The 20,735-nt window shown below is 43.5% G+C and overlaps 1 protein-coding gene across 3 annotated transcripts in view; it reads left to right on the forward strand.

Annotated features, from left to right (window-relative positions):
• The window catches only part of MRTFA (myocardin related transcription factor A), a 109,490-nt gene that overhangs the window by 67,249 nt on the left and 21,506 nt on the right, over nucleotides 1-20,735 (forward strand). For all 3 annotated transcript variants that reach the window (XM_066257272.1, XM_066257255.1, XM_066257266.1), the window contains exon 3: nucleotides 20,357-20,412. In XM_066257272.1, coding sequence (XP_066113369.1) covers nucleotides 20,357-20,412 — 56 coding nt within the window. The remainder of the gene's footprint in view (nucleotides 1-20,356; nucleotides 20,413-20,735) is intronic.

A 20,735-nucleotide genomic window follows, 5' to 3' on the forward strand; every position in this document is an offset into this window, starting at 1 on the left:
TCCGAAGTTAGAAATAGGAAGACAGACAGACTCCCACATATGCCCAACCGGAATCCACCCGGCATGCCCACAAGGGGTTGATGCTCAGCCCCTCTGGGGTGTTGCTCCACTGCAATCGGAACCATTTTAGTGCCTGAAGTGGGGGCCATGGAGCCATCCTCAGCACCTGGGCCAACTTTGCTCTCATGTAGCCTTGGCTGCAGGAGGGGAAGAGAGATATAAAGAGAAAGGAGAGGGGGAAAGGGCAGAGAAGCAGATGGGCTCTTCTCCTGTGTGCCCTGGCCGGGAATTGAACCCGGGACTTCTACACACCAAGTCGGTGCTCTATCACTGAGCCAAACAGCCAGGGCCATGTTTACATCTTTTATCAAATTCTTCTCATCCCAATCTTTTTTCCAGCTCTGGGAAGAAAAACCCACCCACCTTATTTCCTAGAATACTCATGCAGTTTGCATGTAGGACCTGCTTTCAGTTCTGACATCATATCTGTAAGACACAATGTTTCCAATGGTGCTCTTGCCTTCAGGTTGGTCATGTTTCTGCATATTATTCAAAATTGGGATATGGCCTTTCCATAAAGTTCAGGGGATTGAAGAATCTCTCAATTCCTACACACTTCTCTCTGCTGCTTGATATGCTCTGTTTATAGCATCCAAACTGTAGGATATAGAATTTGGTTTTTGATGGAGTTTTAAACAGGATAATTTCCCAGAATCCTTCATTCTCATCATGTAAACTTATGTCTCATTTAACACCCTACAAATATAGAGTGCCAGATAGCAAAGGATTACATATTCCAGGCCCTAAGCTTTCTTTAATGATGTCTGAAGCTCTGCATATCTTGAGGGAGAGGAGAAATGGCACAGACAGGAAGCTGGTGTTTAAATCCAAAGATTAAGATTAGGAATGTATTCAGAGTGAAGATTCATAGAAGAGATGGGTCTTGTGTGGTACATTTTGTTCTCAAACAAAGCATCCCCCACAGCCTTTCTCTTTGACATTTAAAGGTGCATAGATAATAAGGTTAAGGTGAAAATTAAGAAAAATATTCTGGCAATTAAAGCTGCTGTAGAGGAATAATCTTTTAAAGGAAAATATGGAAGTTTTGACTCAAACACATGAGAAAAATGTCTCCTGTAATCTTTCTGAGTATGAGAGAAGAAATTCAATTGTTTCTTCCTCCTCCATCTTTTGTTATTCTGTTGTACGTCCTTTATGAAAGCACAGGGTGGCATGTTTCTGATACTATAGTTAACTCTCAGTTTATTGTTTTCCCAAGTGCACGTATAGAAAAAGCTTGATTTTTCACTTTAGATGGTGTTTCTGTGCACCCAGCCAATGTCATTGGTAACATTTGTCTCCAGGTGGTTGGGATAATCCAAGGAGTGTGAGGACAGTATAACTCAGAGAGGGCAGCCAGTTGGTGTCAGTCACAGGCTTCACAAACTACCTCACCCTGAAAGGTGCTCAAACAAGTTGCTAAGTGAAAAAGTTGACAGGCCAGCTCATGCTGACTGGTTCATGGGTCTGTAAGTGAGCTCCGTGTATCTCACATTGAGATGGGAAGTTCAGTGGCTTCATGTCCTGAGTTCTTGCAGCCCTGTATTTTTGATAAACTTTGCCACATCTTGACTCCTTGACCGGTCAGTTCTACAGTTTGATCCCTTTGCCACACTTCAGTTGTCAGAGTTAGTCAAGTGGTCCACACAAAGACAGTGTGGCCCAGTTGTGTAGCGCTTGTAGCTAATCTAAGCTGTTATTTTACTGGGCTCCAATGTTTGCCGAAAACCTCCTGTTCATCTGACTGTAGCAGTCTCTACACCAAGAAAAAAAATGTTCTGAACTCTGTCTGAAAGGTTATTTAATGGCTGGGAAGTGTCAGGTTTGATTACTGTGATCCCCTTTCCTTTCAATCTGAAATTCTTAATATTTTTATTTATAACTAGGGGAATTATTACTTATATCATTCTTCATCAAATACAGAAACTGAGTTCCAAGATTCTCCTTCCTGAGTACATATGGATCAAATGTGTTTTGGTAAAGATCTTTTAAAACTAATTTCTGTTTTTGTAATCCCTGAGAAGATAAACCAACATCCTGAAGTTTCAGAGTATTTTGTAATGAGAAGAGACTATGATTAAACTTTGTCACTGTCAGTTCATTTTTATTAATCACTGGGATACCATGTGATCCATTCCTCAAGTTACCATGAATTTGGAAGAACTAGCCTCTAGTCCAGCCCTCCCCAGTAGCACTTTCAGCAATGATAGAAATATTCTGTAACATTAGGCACATGTGCTGTTGAACACTTGAAACTGACCTGAGTGAGGAGCTGGATTTTTAATTTAATTGTATTAATTTAAATTTAAACAGTCCCATATGGTTGGTTGCTGTTCTATTAGATAACAGAATTTTAGACTTGACTTTGCCAGTTAGGAACAAGGTGACTTTGGGCAACTCAGTTAATATTTTTGAGTTCAACTTCAACTTTTATAAAATGGGGATAATAATGTCTATCTTACCTCGCAAAATTTGTGTGGAGGTAAATGAGGCAGTATGTTCGTTGTTTTTGAAATATAGGCATTGTTATTCTCACTGAACAGTGAGAGGAGTATTAGCTTTCATCTGCCATCTTGTGACTTCAGAAAGCAGCTTTTAATATATATATATGTACACATATACCACTAATTTCTGTCAAAAACAGTGTTTGGGAATGGGGACTATTTTCAGTAATAAAATCCTCCTTAATACCACTATTCTCCCTACCTGTGGATTTAAAAACAATTGTTGAAAATTCTTAGGAGTCAAAGAACCACTGACCAATATATGTAGTTCTCTGTTAAGATTGTTCCCTTTTTGGTCCTGTATTGATGGGACTCTGATTTTATTAGCTTGCCATCTCCATGGTAGTGGATGTTTCTTTTTTAACCTCTTAAAAACATTTCAACCAGTGGCTGAGTTAGAAATAATATTTTTTTGTTTCTGGGCAGCTTGCCAGGAGACAGAAATGTTCACCACTGGGGATATGGTAGTGATTCCAGAGCAGATGAGATGGTCTGGTTTGAGACTGAATTGCCCCCATACATTTTTTTTTAACTTTCAAGGATTTAAGATGACAGAATTGTAGGCTTTGAGGAAATGTCATTTGTTTTGCTTTTAAGTGCAGTGTTATAATGTTGGATAGAGATATGTCTCAACAGAGACTTTGTAAATTATGAGTTTGGGTGGGGCTGTGTGGGCCAGGGTGAGAGCGGATCCTCACCTGGGCTGTGGTCATTTCCTGTTGCTCCAGCCCAGTTGAGAGTTGCTAGAAGCTCTGTGTGGTAGTCTCCGAACGGCTGTTCCTAGAGCTCAGAAAAGGCACTCCCCCCCAAACTCTGTAGTTTGCCCACTGCTTCCCTCGGACAGTGCTGTCAGGCTCATACTTCTCTCAGAGGCTCACCCTTAAACACAGTTAGTGTCATTGATTTGGCTCTTTTAGATACATAGATATCTTTGGATGAAAGAGCTAATTTCCTTTTTTGTGTGTTTTAATTGAGATATTCCTGACATAAAACATTATATTAGTTTCAGGTGTATACCATACCTTTTTTTTTTAAGGAACAAAGAACCCCACCTCATTGAGATGATGTATCCTCAGCACAGGAATGTGATCATTTAACTGGAGTTAAATTTCAAGTTTAAATGGCATTTGTAAAACATATGCTTTAGGATTGGGGCTAACCTGTTTCCTAGGTTTGAAGCTGAGAGAAAATTATGTTGGGCATGAGTCTCAGGAATCTTCTTTTTTATCTTGGGAGACAACCAGGTAGGTACATCAGTCCCAGGCAATTTATGTTGCATTTCTGATAGATGTCAGCATCTTTCTCTTCCTGCTATAGGGTATATTCCTACCTCAGTGGGCAGGGACTAGGATAGAACCTCTTTGCTGGCCAGTTGCTAACAAATCCTAAAATAGGACTCTAGAGTGAGTTGTATGTTCATTTTATGAACATATTCATTATTGAATTCAAAGAAGAATCCAACAGGAGCTCTGTTGAACAAGCAGTTGAAAGTAGTTTTCTTAAGGTGATTACCAGAGGGAAAGGGTGAAGGGGAGAAAAGTAGTGATGGAAAGAGACTTGGCTTGGGGTGTGTGTGTGAATACACGATACATTATACCGATGATGTATTATAGAGTTGTACACCTGGAACCTATATAATTTTATTAACCAATGTCACCTCAGTGAATTCAATAAAAAACTTAAAAAGTAGTCTTCTCAATATGAGTTCTCAATACAATTTAATATCTAAAATGTGCAGTAGGTATTCAGTTTCATTTAATTAGTTTTGGAAATGTCTGAGATATCCAAGGCCAATTTTTTCAAGATAGTAAATGAAGTAAAGGAATTTATAAAGTCATTGTTGAAGCTACTCACTAATTTTACTTAAGCAGTACAGTATAGATCCCAAAGCATTACACACAGTAGGAGGAGCCCTGATAGATTATCTGATGATGGTGGTGATTTAAAATGCTTCAGTTTAGTGGGATGCTATTTGCTGAGGGGCAAAGTTGATTTGGAACTTGAACCTAAAAGATGATTCAGGCCTGACCTGTGGTGGCGCAGTGGCTAAAGCATCGAACTGAAATGCTGAGATCGTGGTTCAGATCCCCAGGCTTACCCAGTCAAGCCACATATGAGAAAGCAATCAATGAACAACTAAGGTGCCTCAACTAGAAGTTGATACTTCTCATCTTTCTCCCTTCTGGTCTTTCTCTCTCTCACCTAAAAAAATTTTTTTTGACTCTTGGTATTTTAACCCTTTCCTTTTAGTTAAAATATTGGTTCATATTCACAGTATACAAGATTGCACACTGATCTTTTCTCCCAGTCTGGAGTCTTTTTCACCATCAGTGAGTCAAGGGTGTAAGACTGGAGCAGCTTGCACTTTGGGAAGGTAAAGATTTAGCATCCTTGAGTCTGTACTTTCTGTTTTTATTAATGTTTAAAATTTATTCATTTTAGAGAGGGGAGAGAGAGAGAGAGAGACAGAGAGAGAGACAGAGAAGGGGGGAGAAGCAGGAAGCATCAACTCCCATATATGCCTTGACCAGGCAAGCCCAGGGTTTCGAACCGGTGGCCTTAGCATTCCAGGTCGACGGTGTATCCACTGCGCCACCACAGATCAGGCTAGTCTCCACTTTTTATATTCATTTTTGGTACTTAACTTTCCTGCTGATTTGGGTGAGGGTGACACCCCTGGTGCCAAAACAGGGTGGTGGCAAGCCTGAGTACCAAAACAGGATGTGTATGAAGCACATTTTCTGACTGTTACTTTGGATCCTTCTTGACCCAGAATATGTGGATGTGTGGTCTCTTCCCCATACTCTACCACCAAAGCTCTTTCTTTGATTCACATGAACTTATTTCTGCTTTTCATTGTCAGGGCCAATCTTTGGAAATGTTGGCACAACTCTTTGATTAAGGGTCTTTGTTGTAGAATATTTTTGTAGGCATTTCGGTGTGGCAGCTAAAAATAATATGACAAAAAATGGAAGTCAAGCCCAGTTAGCTCTCAGCATTTGACTCCATACACACTGTTTCCTTCAGAAAAGAGGATGGCACAGAAAAAGAGTTAAAACAGTAATAGTGCCTCAAGCTCAACAGAGTTTCTAGCAAAGTACTTTCACTTTATTTAGTGCTAACCAGTCATCAGAGTAGTTTGTATAATTGCAAGTTTTTGGATGAGGATATTAAGGCTCAGAGGGTTTATATGGCTGGCCCAGGGTCACACTGCTACTAAAATACATGCAGATCCCATCCAGGTTTCTGGCTCCAAATCCCATGCTATTACTGAAGATCATGGTCTAATGGTTCTTAGTCTTATAAATCACAGGAATTTTATGATGGTAGCCTGCTATTCTTTTAACTTTTAAAACCAAAATTTCAACTTTGAAAATACTGAAAATTGCATAAGATCAGGATCCATGGTTGCAGAGGTGAGGTGAAAGTTGGTAATGGGGGTAAGAGTAATACTGCCATTTTTAAGCGCTCCAATAAAGTTGCTTCCAGGTTGCTGCTCTTGTCTGCTGGTTGTGAGGCTTAAAGGCAAAGAGCATGCATGTTTCCCCTTCTGTCATAATAACCCTTAGTTAAACTAGAGGTTTTTTTATTTTGTTTATGCCATTGTTGCTCTTTGGAATATCTTACACATCCTCTCACTAGAAAGTTGCCCAAACAAGTACCCGACATTGAGCACACAGTTTCTAGGGATTCATAGATACTCTAAAGCTGGTACAGGGTGCCCCAAGGTAAGAGTCCTTTCTCTGTGGGGTATGGATTCCAAAGAAAAATCCTAATGCTAGTTGTCTAAACCCTTACACACCAGTGACACCACGCACCTCTGTGCTTTTGTTGCTCAGTGTGTAAGTGACCCTCCCCATTTCCTGTACTAACACCAGTGTCCCTCACTCGCTGCATGCAAAGACCAAGGACTATATTTCTGTGCTGCCTTCTATTGATTGTGATTGTTGTCATGCCTTAGATTCTAACAGCAGGGTATGGAGTCCATCTCTGTTGAATCAAGCCCTTGCCAGGGGTGTGAGCAAAATAACAAAGAGCCTTGATACTTTGACTCCTAGAAACACACACTTTGCATTTCAAAGCATTTATCTGGAAAGGGGTTTAGGATATTAAACTATTTGCCAATTTATGAGCACCTGCACAGGCCACACAGTTGAGTTTTGTTTGTTTCTTTGTTTGTTTTTGAGAAAGAAACAGAGACAGACAGACAGGAAGGGAGTTGCTTTTGTTGTTCATTGATTGCTTCTCATACATGCCTTGACTGGGAGGCTCTAGCTGAGCCAGTGACCCCTTGCTTCAAGCCAGCAATCTTTGGCTTCAAGCCAGCAACCATAAGATCATGTCTATGATTCCACGTTCAACCTGCTGATCCTGCACTCAAGTTGGTGAGCCTGTGCCCAAGCCAGTGACCTTGGGGTTTCGAACCTGGGTCCTCAGTATTCTTAGTTGATGCTCTATCCACTGTGCCACCACCAGTAAGGCAGAGTTGAGATTTTTAGTTACTTTGAGAAAGTTATCAAATCCTTACTAAGTGTACTTTTTAGTAACTTTGCCCCTGGTGGTAGAGAATGAGCAAATAAAAATCTTTACTTTCTTATCAATGTCACCTTTCCTCTCCCTTTTGGACTAGGGAAACAATGGCATTTTAATTTTAGTGGCACCAGAATCTTCAAGATTCTTGAAGCCCAGAAATCAGCAGTCCGGAGACATTCTAATGCAAATGGTTCTTGAACTACACTTGGAGAAACTCTGGACCAAGGGCTGTGGTATCTCTCCCCTTTTCATTTTTAGAGATGGATAGACTATTGTTATTCTCTTCTCCTCAGGAGTTCTGAAGTAGAGGATGACTGTTGGACAAATGAGTTTGTAAAATCTGTATTTTCTGAGTTTGCTCATTTTTATTGTTAAAAATGGTGCTGGTCTGAAATTGCTAATTACCTTCCTGCTTGGGAAGAGTCATTGTTATGCTAATATGTGCTGGAGGAGGGGTCTTTGTGGGCCCAGGTAGTTTTTTAGAGAGAAGAAGAAAACCATTTTTGGAGAGTGAGGAAGAAGAAGAAGCCAAGATGGAAGGGAAGAAGAGAGAAGCCAGTTTTGCAGAATAAGAAGCCATATTGGCAGATGGGGAACCAGGGGTGACTGAGACAGGTGGGGGCCTTAGATTCTAGGAAAACCCAGATGTGTCAGTAGCTTTGTGAGCTCTGAATGAGAGGGTTTTGGTGCCTTGTGTGTTTTTACTCGCTGGCTGGGTGTGAGGCTAGAATAAAGGAATGGCCCACCATTTCCTGACCTGTGGTGGCGCAGTGGATAAAGCATTGACCTGAAATGCTGAAGTTGCTGGTTCACAACCGTGGGCTTGCCCAGTCAAGGCACATATGAGAAGTTACTGTACTAGTTGGTGCTTCCTGCTCCTCCTCCAACCCTTTCTCTCTCTCTCTCCTCTCTCTAAAATCAATCAATAAATTTTTTTTTCAGAGACAGAGAGAGAGTTAGAGAGAGGAATAGACAGGGACAGACAGATGGGAATGGAGAGATGAGAAGCATCAATCATTAGTTTTTCGTTGTGCATTGTGACACCTTAATTGTTCATTGATTGCTTTCTCAAATGTGCCTTGACTGTGGGCCTTCAGCAGACTGAGTAACCCCTTGCTCAAGCCAGCGACCTTGGGCCCAAGCTGGTGAGCTTTGCTCAAACCAGATGAGCCCTCGCTTAAGCTAGCGACCTCGGGGTCTCGAACCTGGGACCTCGGCATCCCAGTCCCATGCTGTATCTACTGCGCCACCACCTGATCAGGCAATAAATAAAATCTTAAAAAAAAAAAAAAGGAATGGCCTACCAGTTTTTGGCTCTGCAGTTTCTTTATTGTCTGCCCGAATCTAATGGGAACCTGCACCTGCATGTGAATGGCAGCGACAGATGCTGCAATTACTGACCTTACAATGAACCCTGTCCACATAATTCAGGATTTGATGACAAGTTTCTAAGGCCGCTGAGGCTGCATCACATGAAATGATTGTGTATGGAGAACTTAAGAACTGCTGTGTCCATTGGGGTGTGCTCTGGGTGTTGGGCAAATGAGTTTGTAAAACTTGTATTTTTTGAGTTTGCTCACTTTTATTGTTAAAAAAATGGTGCGGCCCTGGCCGATTGGCTCAGTGGTAGAGCGTCGGCTTGGCATGCTGGAGTCCCGGGTTCAATTCCCAGCCAGGGCACACAGGAGAAGCGCCCATCTGCTTCTCCACCCCTCCCCCTCTCCTTCCTCTCTGTCTCTCTCTTCCCCTCCCGCAGCCGAGGCTCCATTGGAGCAAAAGATGGCCCGGGCGCTGGGGATGGCTCCTTGGCCTCTGCCCCAGGCGCTAGAGTGGCTCTGGTCGCGACAGAGCAACGCCCCAGATGGGCAGAGCATCACCCCCTGGTGGGCGTGCCGGGTGGATCCCGGTCGGGCGCATGCGGAGTCTGTCTGACTGCCTCCCCGTTTCCAGCTTCAGAAAAATACAAAAAAAAAAAAAATGGTGCTGGGAAGCCAAGTGTGTGTTTGCCCTCAGAGCTGGGGAGTTGATTACAAATTGCAATTGCATTCCTGCTTGGGAGGGGCCATTATTTTGCTAATGTTTGCTGGAGGAGAGGTTTTTGTTCCAGAAAGTTTTGAAAAGAGAAGAGAAGAAGAGAGAGAATGAAGCCATGTTTGCAGAGAGGAGCAGAAGGAGCAGAGAGAATGCAGAGTGCTGAAGGAGAAGCCATGCTGGCAGGGAAAGAGGAGTGCAGATGGGGAACCAGAGGCTTTTGCGAGCTCCGCTGAGACTAGTGGGGCCTTTGATTCTAGGAGTAACAGGAGAAGATTCTCCTGGTTATGGAACCGGAGGGAAGTGTTTTCCCTGTGTGTTTGCTCATCGGCTGGTGCAAGACTTTAATAAAGGAATGGCCCACTATTTTTTGACTCCCCTGTTTCTTTACCATCTGCCCGAATCCAATAAGAACCTGCATGCGCCTGGCCACGACGGCCGGCTGCAGCTACTGGCTCTACCCTGGGAAGAGGCTGCCTCTCCTGTGGCCTTGTATCATGTTGCTGGTCAGTTGGCAGAGCTAATGAACTGCCTGGAGCTGTGTGTCAAACTTCTGTGCTAGAGTGAAGGGGTGTGCAAAAGACTCAGTTAACAGTGGAAGCAGTTTGATTATTCAGCAACTCCCTTTTCTGCTATGTTGGTCCTTCAAGAGAGGGCTGGAGGGGAAAGTAATGGGAGAATGTTGGCCCCCTTGACATTAGCTAAAGTCCTGCCTTCTGGCCCAGTGCTAAACGTTAGGAAAAAAGACAAAGCATTTCTTTCCAGAGAAATAACCAGGAGAAGAAAGCAAAATGTGAAAGATCAGATTAAAATCTGTAGTGGTGTGTGGTTTTTTTTTGTTGTTGGTTTCTTTTTTTTGGTAACTCACGTTTTGGGGGAAAAATACTTCATCAGGGATGTATCTTTGCTCCAGCTCACCACCACCCTCTGCCTCCTCCTTTCTATTTTATGCTGAAAGATACATAAATAAAAAGATCAGAATTTTGAAATTAGAAGAACCAGAGTTTAGTCTTCATAGTTAGTTGATGAGAATGTGATTTCAGGTAAGTCAGGTCTCCATTATATAATATGGAAAATAGCGTAAGTAAGGTAATTTTCAAGATCCCTATGCAAACATCAGAGAAAAAACAAAGAAACAATTTACAGCAAATCTTGTTATTTATATTACCCTCAGGAGCCTTTTTGTCAATGGCAAGGTTGGTGGCACAACCCTTTCTTTCTTCTCCACATTTCACTTCCTCTAGTAGTACTTGAGAGCAGAGTCCTACAGGGCCCTGTGTGGCTACCCCTCCCCCATCTCTTCCCATTCTTTGTTCACTGTGCTCTGTCACTCTGGCTGCCTTCGTGTTCCTCTGTTACTCTGGCAGTTTCATACTCAGTGCCCTCACATGCTGTTTTCCTTGCCTGGGAAGCTTTTCCCCCAGACAGCTGCAGGGCTCAGTCTTCCACCAGACTCAAATGTCACATCAAAAAGTCTTTCCTGACCATTCCATATGAATTGCTGCTGGCCATTACTCTCTGTTTCTGTACCCTGCTTAATATTTCTTCATAGTATCACTTCCCACTGTGTTGTTTGTTTTATAAACACTAGAGCAGCGGTTCTCAACCTGTGGGTCGCGACCTTGGCGGGGGTCGAATGACCAAAACACAGGGGTTGCCTAAAGCCATTGGAACTCCTGTGTTTTGGTCGTTCAACCCCCACCGGGGTCACGACCCACAGGTTGAGAACCTCTGCACTAGAGTGTAAGCTCCATGAAAACATGGGTATGCCAGCACCAGAACATAGTCTGACACGTTGGGGCTCTCAATAAATACTTGTTGGGAAAGTGAGTGAGTAATGAATTATTAGTACATCTTAACCTCTCGGGGATATAAACCTCTGGACTCGGCTTTCTCACCACATACTCCTCGTCCAGTTGTAGTTAGTTTCTGTCCCCACCAACCCACTGGTACAGCTGAGTCCACTAGCCATATCCTAAGTATAAATAATCCTCTGGACTTTGCCAGCCTTACTTTGTATGCCTGCTCACTATTAACATCTCTTTCTTTCTGCCTACACCCTTCTTTTTTTTTTGCCTACACCCTTCTTGAAGCTTACTCCTGACATCTGCTTTGCCTAACCCTCTCCCTCCTGTTAGCCTCAGGTTCCTGTCCTGGGCTCTCTTCTTCACCTATGCTCAAATTCTGTGATTTCCTCATAGTCAGCCTGGGAAGTATTGTATTGTCTTCTGTCTCAACATATTGCATCCCATTATCCCTAGATGATGACGTATGCACACATATGTGTATACACCTCCCACCCCCCACTTGCACATCTCTTAATAAGATATCTCACAGTTAACTCACGCCCAAAATTGAACAGTTCTCTCGCTCTGCCCATATCTTATCCCCCTGTATCTCCAGTCTGGGAGTGTTAATGGCACAACCATTTACCTAGTCGTTCCATTTTGTTCTTCTACGTGGCCACTACTAGAGTGATCTTGTAAAAATGCAACTCTCATTTTTTTGCAGTTCCTGCTGTAATAATTGATCTCAGGCGGGGATCATCAGTAGATGCTAAAACTATTAGCTAAATAGTGGTTTGGGAACAAGATTTTAACATGTCCTCAAAATGTCACCCCACAGATAGCATATTAATTACGAAGGGTAAAAAGCTCTGGTGTCACCTTTCAAACTTTTAGCACTGTCAGTGGTTGGATAGGATGATATTGTGTGCCTCCTGATCTTAAGAAGTACATATCACCTATGTAGTTTTCTTGCCAAAAATATTTAACCTAAATCTTGAGGAAACAATTCAAAATATAGGACATTCTTTCTGCAAGACAGCTGGCTTAGATACCTAATTCAGTGCCATGAAAAATGAAGAAATTGTGAGTACTGTTCTAGGCTGTGGCAAAGAGAAGATAAGGAAATATAGTGTGTGACTTGATTAAATCTCAGAATGGCAAGGGTCGGAATCAGGTAGCTATTAAGGGCATTTTGTGGGCAATTGAGGAATCCAAATAGGGACTATAAATTAGGTTGTATTATTGAATTAATATTAACTTTCTTAGGTGTGATAAAGATGTTTAGTTATGTAAAAGAATGTCCTTGTTCTTAGGAAATGTGTACTGAAGAATTTAGGGATGAAAAGTGACTGCTATCTCCGTTTAACCTGCATATGATTACATAAACAACAGACATTTGTGTGGACCTGTGTGCAGATGAGAAAGAGAGGTAAAACAAATGTGACTAAAAGATAACTGGTGAATCTAGGTCAAAGTTATAGGGCTGTTCGTTATTCTTTTGGCATTTGGGAGTTTGAAAAATTAAAAATTAAAAAGGGGTGCAGGAAGCAGAGCTTTTGAGTGTAGGCATGGAGGCGACATGAATCTATGCCAATTACCAGGTGTGCTTCTGCTCATTTTACTTTTCAACACAAAACATCAAGTTAGAAATAACTCCCCTGCCTCCCTCCATGCAACCCTGGCCGCCTTTGACACCACTGGACCAGGGGTGTTACGGTGCTTCATTACAGCCTTGCAAGGAGAGAAGGCTGGCCTTCACCTGGCCTTTCCTGGTGGGGGTGAGACCACGTTTTTTTGCTTTTTTTGTTTTTCTCCTGGTATCTGGCTGGAATAGAATGATTATTGTCTAAAAGTTTTTAGTCTTGTTAGGCTGCCCTTTCCCTGGCCCTTTAACTAGTGAGAATTTTGTTGGGGGTTTTTTGGTCTGCTTTCATTGGCGTTTTCCAGATGGTTGACTTCTTCAGTTCCAGGTCTGGGGTGTATGAGGCAAAAGGAAACCCAGGAAACTCACCGCTGTGTCATTCTTCAGCCAGTCTGCCTTCTCTCCACCTTTCAGAACGTGCTGATACTGGTTTTACATACAGTGTGCAGAGTTTTTAGTTGTACTTAATGGGAAGAATAGAGAAAAGCATGTCTGCTAAATCTTCCCAGGTACAGAAGTCCCTGCATTAATACATTTACGCTCTTCTGGGCTGGGCCCTGCCTCCCCTTCCAGCCTCTTTGTCCCCACATGAACTCCTCACTCCACCCTTGAAATTGTGCACTTTCGTCCCTTCTTGCTCTTGCTCAGCCTCAACCTCAGTCTCAGCCTCAGCCTCAGATGACCTCCCAGCTCTCTTCCTTGTCTGCCTGTGGTGATTCTGTTCATTTGGATTTTCTCTGTGAAATCTGTCTGGAAGCCCTGGCCGGTTGGCTCAGCGGTAGAGCGTCGGCCTAGCGTGCGGAGGACCCGGGTTCGATTCCGGCCAGGGCACACAGGAGAAGCGCCCATTTGCTTCTCCACCCCTCCGCCGCGCTTTCCTCTCTGTCTCTCTCTTCCCCTCCCGCAGCCAAGGCTCCATTGGAGCAAAGATGGCCCGGGCGCTGGGGATGGCTCTGTGGCCTCTGCCTCAGGCGCTAGAGTGGCTCTGGTCGCAACATGGCGACGCCCAGGATGGGCAGAGCATCGCCCCCTGGTGGGCAGAGCGTCGCCCCATGGTGGGCGTGCCGGGTGGATCCCGGTCGGGCGCATGCGGGAGTCTGTCTGACTGTCTCTCCCTGTTTCCAGCTTCAGAAAAATGAAAAAGAAAAAAAAAAAAAAAAAAAAAAAAATCTGTCTGGAAAGTTCATACACTTCCCTCAGGCTGAATGTTGCCTCTTTTGTCCTATGTAGCTCTTTAAATTACTTCTACAATTGTACTTCCATCCTGTATTGTAAGTATTTGTTTTTCTTTTCCTAAGCAGACCATGAGCTGCCTGTGAAAGCTGGAACCTGGACTATATATTCTTGTTCTCAGTAGCTAGCGTACTGTAGCGGGACCTTTGCTTCACTCAGCATCATTTTGTTATAATGTTGATGAGATGCTGTAGGAACTGAATTCTTGTTAACATCATTAGCCTGTGATAAAATTTCTTTCATGATGTGTCGTTTTGCTTAAAGTTGCAGAACCTATCCATGATATTAAGTGAGGACTTAACTGTAGTTACTTAAGAATTGGTCATTGGATAGGTAGATGGATGAGTCTGTTTCTAGTTACACATCTAGGTTGTTAAATATGTTTGTTCCCACACATACACGGTCCCCACGATGTGCTGTGTGTACCTACTGCTTCTGCAGTGGAAAAAGATCCAGCAGGCCTGCCTGGAAGAGGGGCTCCATGGACCATGGTAGTCTGCTGACCTCCATTAACTATATTGTGTTCCTAGCCTTTGAGTTCCTCTGAATACAGAATTGGTGGAGAGCTTCTGGCAGGATGAAAACCATTATTATTATTTTTTAAATTTTATTTATTGATTTTACAGAGAGGAGGGGAGAGAACAAGAAGTATCAAGTCATAGTTGCTTCACTTTAGTTGTTCATTGGTTGCTTGTTGTATGTGCCTTGACCGGGCAAGCCCAGGGCTTTGAATCAGCGACCTCAGCGTTCCAAGTCAGTGCTTTATCCACTGCGCCACCACAGGTCAGGCAGAGAACCATTATTTTTATGTCAGCACCTAATAAAGTGACATTCAGACCCAGGCACCTCGTAAATATTTCTTAATTATAATGATAAGGAAATAAGCCTGGATGGCTAATTGCTATCCTTCTTGCTGAGATTTATTTCCAGAACTGCTTTATGGATCCTAGACTTTCAATTACTTTCATATTAAAATAAAACTGAGGCCAGTGGTAGGACAGTGCTACTTAATGTCCTAAATTAATGTGATAGGTTGGTTTTCAAAGGTCCTCATACTTCCTCAGTGCTAGCTTTAATTCAAAAGCGCTCAGTCCCAGAGTACTGCATTGTGAGCCCCAGAGCCTGTGGACACACCAAGCACAGCTTTGAGCTCCCTCATAGAAGTGGATGGCAGTGCAGCCGGTCCTCCGTATCTCCTGGTTCTGCATCCATGAGCTCCACAAGCCTTGGGCTAAAACTGTCCAGGAAAAAAATGTCATGTGGTTGCTGACATGTACCAGGTGATGTTTGCATCTGTACTGAACAGATACAGACATTTTCTTGTCATTATTCCCTAAACAATACAGTATAATGACTATTTATGTGACACTTGCATTGTATTAGGTATTATAGGTAATTTAGAGAGAATTTAAAGTATAAGGGAGGATCGCTTAGGTTGTATGCAGATACCTCACCGTTTTATATAGGGTAGTCAGTGTCTGCGGGGAGTCCTGGAAACAGTCCTCCATGGTTACTGAAGGATGACTATATTTTTAAAAAGAAAGTTGAAAACATTTCTCTTTTTATTTCACAATGACCTTATTTAATTAGTGCAGCAAATGTGTAAGGGGAGAAAGAAAATGGGCTCTGGAGAGAGGGATCAGAATATGAATTGGTAGTTTAGCCAACCAGGGGTGGGACCCACATCTAGAACTGAAACTGTGATTAAGAACACCACACCTCTGAGCCACTTCTGTGCATTTGACTTTTGTGGGGAGCTTGGCTATTTTCCTTTCAGGACGTGCTGCACACTTCCCATTGTTCACATCGAGCTGTGTGAGTGTTCTGACAGAAGCAGCTCCCAGGCAGTGGGAGTAGAGCAGGGGTCCCCAAACTTTTTACACAGGGGCCCAGTTCACTGTCCCTCAGACCATTGGAGAGCTGGACTATAAAAAAAACTATGAACAAATCCATATGCACACTGCACATATCTTATTTTAAAGTAAAAAAGCAAAATGGGAACAAATACAATATTTAAAATAAAGAACAAGTAAATTTAAATCAACAAACTGAACAGTATTTCAATGGGAACTATGCCCCTCTCACTGACCACCAATGAAAGAGGTGCCCCTTCCGGAAGTACGGCGGGGGCCGGATAAATGGCCTCAGGGGGCCGCATGCGGCCCGCGGGCCTGTAGTTTGGGGACCCCTGGAGTAGAAGATCAAGAACTGCCTTCTGACGCCAGAAATGTCTACTGCTGTGTATAGTTTGCACATCCCTGGGGTTTGCAGTGAGCTTTGGGGGCTTCTCTTTCAGAGACTGCCTTCTAGAGTTTCTGGGGAAAAAATTTCTGAGTAACATCCTGGCTCCTGGGTCCTCTGACAAAACCATGAAGGCAACACAGAGGAGGGAGGTGGAGGTCTAAGATGAATGAGCCCTCCTGGTCAGACATATTCATGGGTTTTAACATTGAGTCTTCTGGATTTTTCCACAACCAGCAGAAGCCTAAAGTTTATTTTTATTTATTTATTTATTTATTTATTTATTATTTTTTTTTATTTTTCATTTTTCTGAAGCTGGAAACAGGGAGAGACAGTCTGACAGACTCCCGCATGCGCCCGACCGGGATCCACCCGGCACGCCCACCAGGGGCGATGCTCTGCCCACCAGGGGGCGATGCTCTGCCCATCCTGGGCGTCGCCATGTTGCGACCAGAGCCACTCTAGCGCCTGAGGCAGAGGCCACAGAGCCATCCCCAGCGCCCGGGCCATCTCTGCTCCAATGGAGCCTTGGCTGCGGGAGGGGAAGAGAGAGACAGAGAGGAAAGCGCGGCGGAGGGGTGGAGAAGCAAATGGGCGCTTCTCCTGTGTGCCCTGGCCGGGAATCGAACCGGGGTCCTCCCCACGCTAGGCCGACGGAAGCCTAAAGTTTAAAACCTGTTTTCTACTTTGCTGAGTTTCCTTGTGTTTCATCCCCTAAGCATGGAAGCTAGAGACGACTGCCATTTGCTCCTATGTCAAGAAAGCCCAGGGATTACCTTTTTGTCACCCTGACATTTCCTGTCCTCCACAGTGGTGGCTTTTAACAAAGTTGGCAGGACATGCATAGGGGTGCCCTCTCAACCCTACACCCCAGTGTACTGCGAGCACTGGCTGCCTCAGCTCCAGTCCTCAAATGAACCTGAGAAGTGCCTTATGGGAGTCTTGACCGTATCCTGAAAGAAAGAGGGATCATTGCCCCTTTTACCTGTTAGAATTAGCTATTGAATTGCTGACCTTGCTGTCATAGAGCAGAGTTAGAAGGGGGGAAAGAGCAGCACAAAGTGGGTGGACTCTTCAAGGACTAAGAGAAATGCAGTTGTTGAAGGTTTAGAAAAGTAAGAAAGGGAAAACAGAACTAGACCTGGGTTGGGATCTACCACTTGATGAATGACCTCACAGCTTGCTGCAGTATTGGTTTTATCATGTATAAAATTGGAATATTGGTTCCTACCACCAGGTTGTTAAGAGGATTCGATGAAATTATAATGCTGCTGCTGTTGTTACAAAATTAAACTGTATTTTGGGGTTGGTAATTATTGTCTTGAATTCTTTTCTTGGTTCTCATTTCTGGTTCTCTTTAACTAGGCCCTGAGCAGATAATGAATTCTTCTGGTCTTCTCGTTTCTCTCCCAGTTCATCTCCTGGTATCAGTGCTGAAGTCTACCCCTTAAGTTCCACAGGAAGCCCTGGATTTTGAACCATGGCTTTCTGTGCCTGTGGTCACTTTGAACCCCTCTTGAGAGCCTTCTGTACACCTCTTTGTGCTCCGTACTGTGGCTGAGCTGACCTTTCCACATTGCCTGCCCTGAGCCCTACAGCTCAGCAATATGTGTGATTGAAGCATCCTTGCCTCCCCATCCAATAGGGTCATTGTTCTCTAGTTTTTGAAGAAGTTAAGAAACTAACGAAGAGGACTATAAAGAACTCTGACTTGAGAGTGAGACAGAGTTAGGTTGTAATCCTAACTTTGCCATTGACTAGCCTTTCCTGCCCTTCCTGAGCCTGTCCTTATCTGTGAAATGTAATATTACCTACCATATGGCATCTTTAGGACTATTATAATATCTAGAACAGTGCCTGCTACACAAGTAGGCACTCAGTAAATATCAATCTCTTCTTTGGTATTACATGAAAACTTCCTTAACTCAATGGAACCAAACAGGAGGTCATATGTATACTGACTACAGCCAGTTCACCTGTCACTTAACCCCATTAGTGCTGCATCATCCTTCTGGAACATGAAGATGATACACTTCCCTTCCACCGAATTCTGGGCTTTGTTAGTTGTTTTTCCAGAAGTTGGATTTGTGCCTTAGCCCTTGGGATAGCCAATATAGGTTGTTGAGGCAGCAAGCCAGCTGGGATTTTAGACAGTGTGTGGCTGTGGTTCAGAAACCACCTGGCCTGTGGGAATCGAATCCATGATTCAACGCAGTCCCTGTGTTTGATGATAGCAGCACCTTCAAGGCGTCGGTAAATGAGCCACTCAGAGCGCTTGCTCTCTTGTATGACTCTTGCAAGATTTCTGGGAGGCAGACTGACTTTCATTCTACAGAAGGAGAAAATGAGATCCCAAAGCAGTCAGACCCTGTGTCACACCAGTAGTAATCAGTTGATCCCAGGACAAGAACACGCATGCCTTTTCTATCTGGGACTTCTGTGAGGTTTTGAACCCAGATGACAGCCATCATTCTGGCCGTCTAAATGAAAATTTAGCACTCCACCACAGAACCCTCTAGTTTTTCTGTCACGTGTATACTTTGTATCCATTTCTTAGAGAATATTCATTAATTCATTGATGAATTGTGTGCTGGGTACTCTAGATACTGGGGATACTGTCAAAAATGAAAAAAAAAAAAAATGGACAAAACCCCTGTCAAGACCTGATGAAGCTGCTTCTAATGGTAGGAGGCTGAAAATAAATAAGAAAGATATGTGTATTACTGTAAAGAATGGCAGCGGGTGTTGAGTACTATGGAGAAAAATAAGGCAGAAAGGAAGCTGGGGGTGGGGTGGGGCAGACACTGTTTTTCTTTTTTTGAACCTACTGTCTCATCCATGTGATAAACTCTGAGGTGAGAGTAAGCTACATTGCATGTTTATTCCCTGCTGGTTCGTCATGTCTAGTACAGATTCCTGCGTATCAGGGCTTTTGGAGACTGATTTTGGAGTTGAACTAGCCTTACCCACGAGAAGCAGGTGCATGGGGCTGTCTGCTTACCCACAGAAATGCCACAAGATCCCCAGAGCAGAGCTGGGGTAGCCTGGATAGTGCCCTGGAATATTTGGTTGGTTGGCAAGGAAGCCTGTGCTATTTTTTTCTTAGAGCTCATTTGTTAAATCTAGAGCTCCCCCTGGTGTTAGAAGATGGGGTGGGCTCTCAACTGATCTTTTAAGATTCTATTTTTATGCTAAGATTTAAAAAATAATTTTAAAAAAGTAATCTTGGGACATTTGGAGCTTTGTTCTGGTATTTCTGTTGCTGAGGGCCACCCCCCCACCCCACCCCGTGAGGGGAGTTGGAATAGAGGGAGGAAGTACAAAGGCTCAGGCAGGATAGGGTCATATCTATGCTCTTACTACTTTTAGCATCTCTCTACCCTTGCACTCCTACCACAGCCAGCAGGCAGCAAGAGTTATCTCCTCAAACAGTTTCACAGCTGTTCTGAAGTTCTGTGGGGCAGCAGAAGTGAAACTGACCACTGTCTTGTAAATATCTCTATTATTGCTATTGTTCCCTACTAGAAGTGAGTCAGGCCTTTCCCCCTCTTATCTTCAGGGTATCCCAACTCATCCTTTGTCCTTTATAGCCAAGTTCTCTTCAAGATGCCACATTTGTGTAAGGTCCTTCAGCATTGTTTGCTGAGTTGAGAGCTGTGGTCCTAGTCCTTGACAGGGGCTGCAGTGAGCTCTTCTTGTCAGCTGCTGGTTGAGTTTGTGTACTAGGGTCCAACGTACAATCACTGTGAAGTCCCTTTAGTCCTTAGAGATGAATTTGAAGTCAGTTTTAGCAACACTATTAATATCAGCTGAAGTAAAGAAGGAAATGGCACCCAAGTAGACATCTTTTTTGTTTAACCGCCCCATTTAGTTTGGTCACTTTGTGGTTCTTCATGAGGTTGAAGTCAGGTGGACCCCACAGGCAGCACTGATCCTGTCTGGGTCCCCATCTCCCCGTCTCCCTGAGAGTAAGGTGAGGCCACTGCTAGCTGTTCTTGGAGGTTGACCAATCAATGAGGATTATACAGCTAATGGGTCCAGGATGATTTTTTAAAGTTATGTTCAGTGGGTATACTTTATAGAACCCAAACTTGGGACAGTGACTACTCCCATTAGGAATAAAGTAGCTAAAGTTGTTTTAGTGGGGTAGCTGAACCATGAAGGTATATGCTTTCTAGGGTGCCATTTTCTTCTTCATTTCAGCTGATATTAATAGTACTTCTAAAATAACCTTGAATTTAAGAAGCTTTCTTCACAGTAAATTGTAGTAGTTGACATGCTGCTTCACTAATAAAGCAATTATTTTATGATTCTTCTCCCAACAGCTTTGAAAAGTCCAGCTGCATTTCATGAACAGAGAAGGAGCTTGGAGCGGGCCAGGGTAAGGCACCAAATTTTTGAGGACCTCCAAAGAACATTGTCAGAGCCTCTTCATTGCTAGTTATGTTCCTTCCAGTCTAGCATGCCTCCAGAGTTAGCCCTTGCCTCACAGTTTTTTTGTTTTGTTTTGTTTTTTAAGGTGAGAGAAGGGAGATAGTGAGGCCGACTCCTGCATGCACCTTTACTGAGATTCACTCAGCAACCCCATCTGGTGCCGATGCTGGAGTACTGAGCTATTTTTAGTGCCTGAAGCTGATGCGCTCCAACTGAGCTGTCCTCAGCGTCCAGGGCCATGCTCAAACCAATTGAGCCACTGACTGTGGG

This window comes from Saccopteryx bilineata, chromosome 1, assembly GCF_036850765.1.
Source record: "Saccopteryx bilineata isolate mSacBil1 chromosome 1, mSacBil1_pri_phased_curated, whole genome shotgun sequence".
Taxonomy (NCBI): domain Eukaryota; kingdom Metazoa; phylum Chordata; class Mammalia; order Chiroptera; family Emballonuridae; genus Saccopteryx; species Saccopteryx bilineata.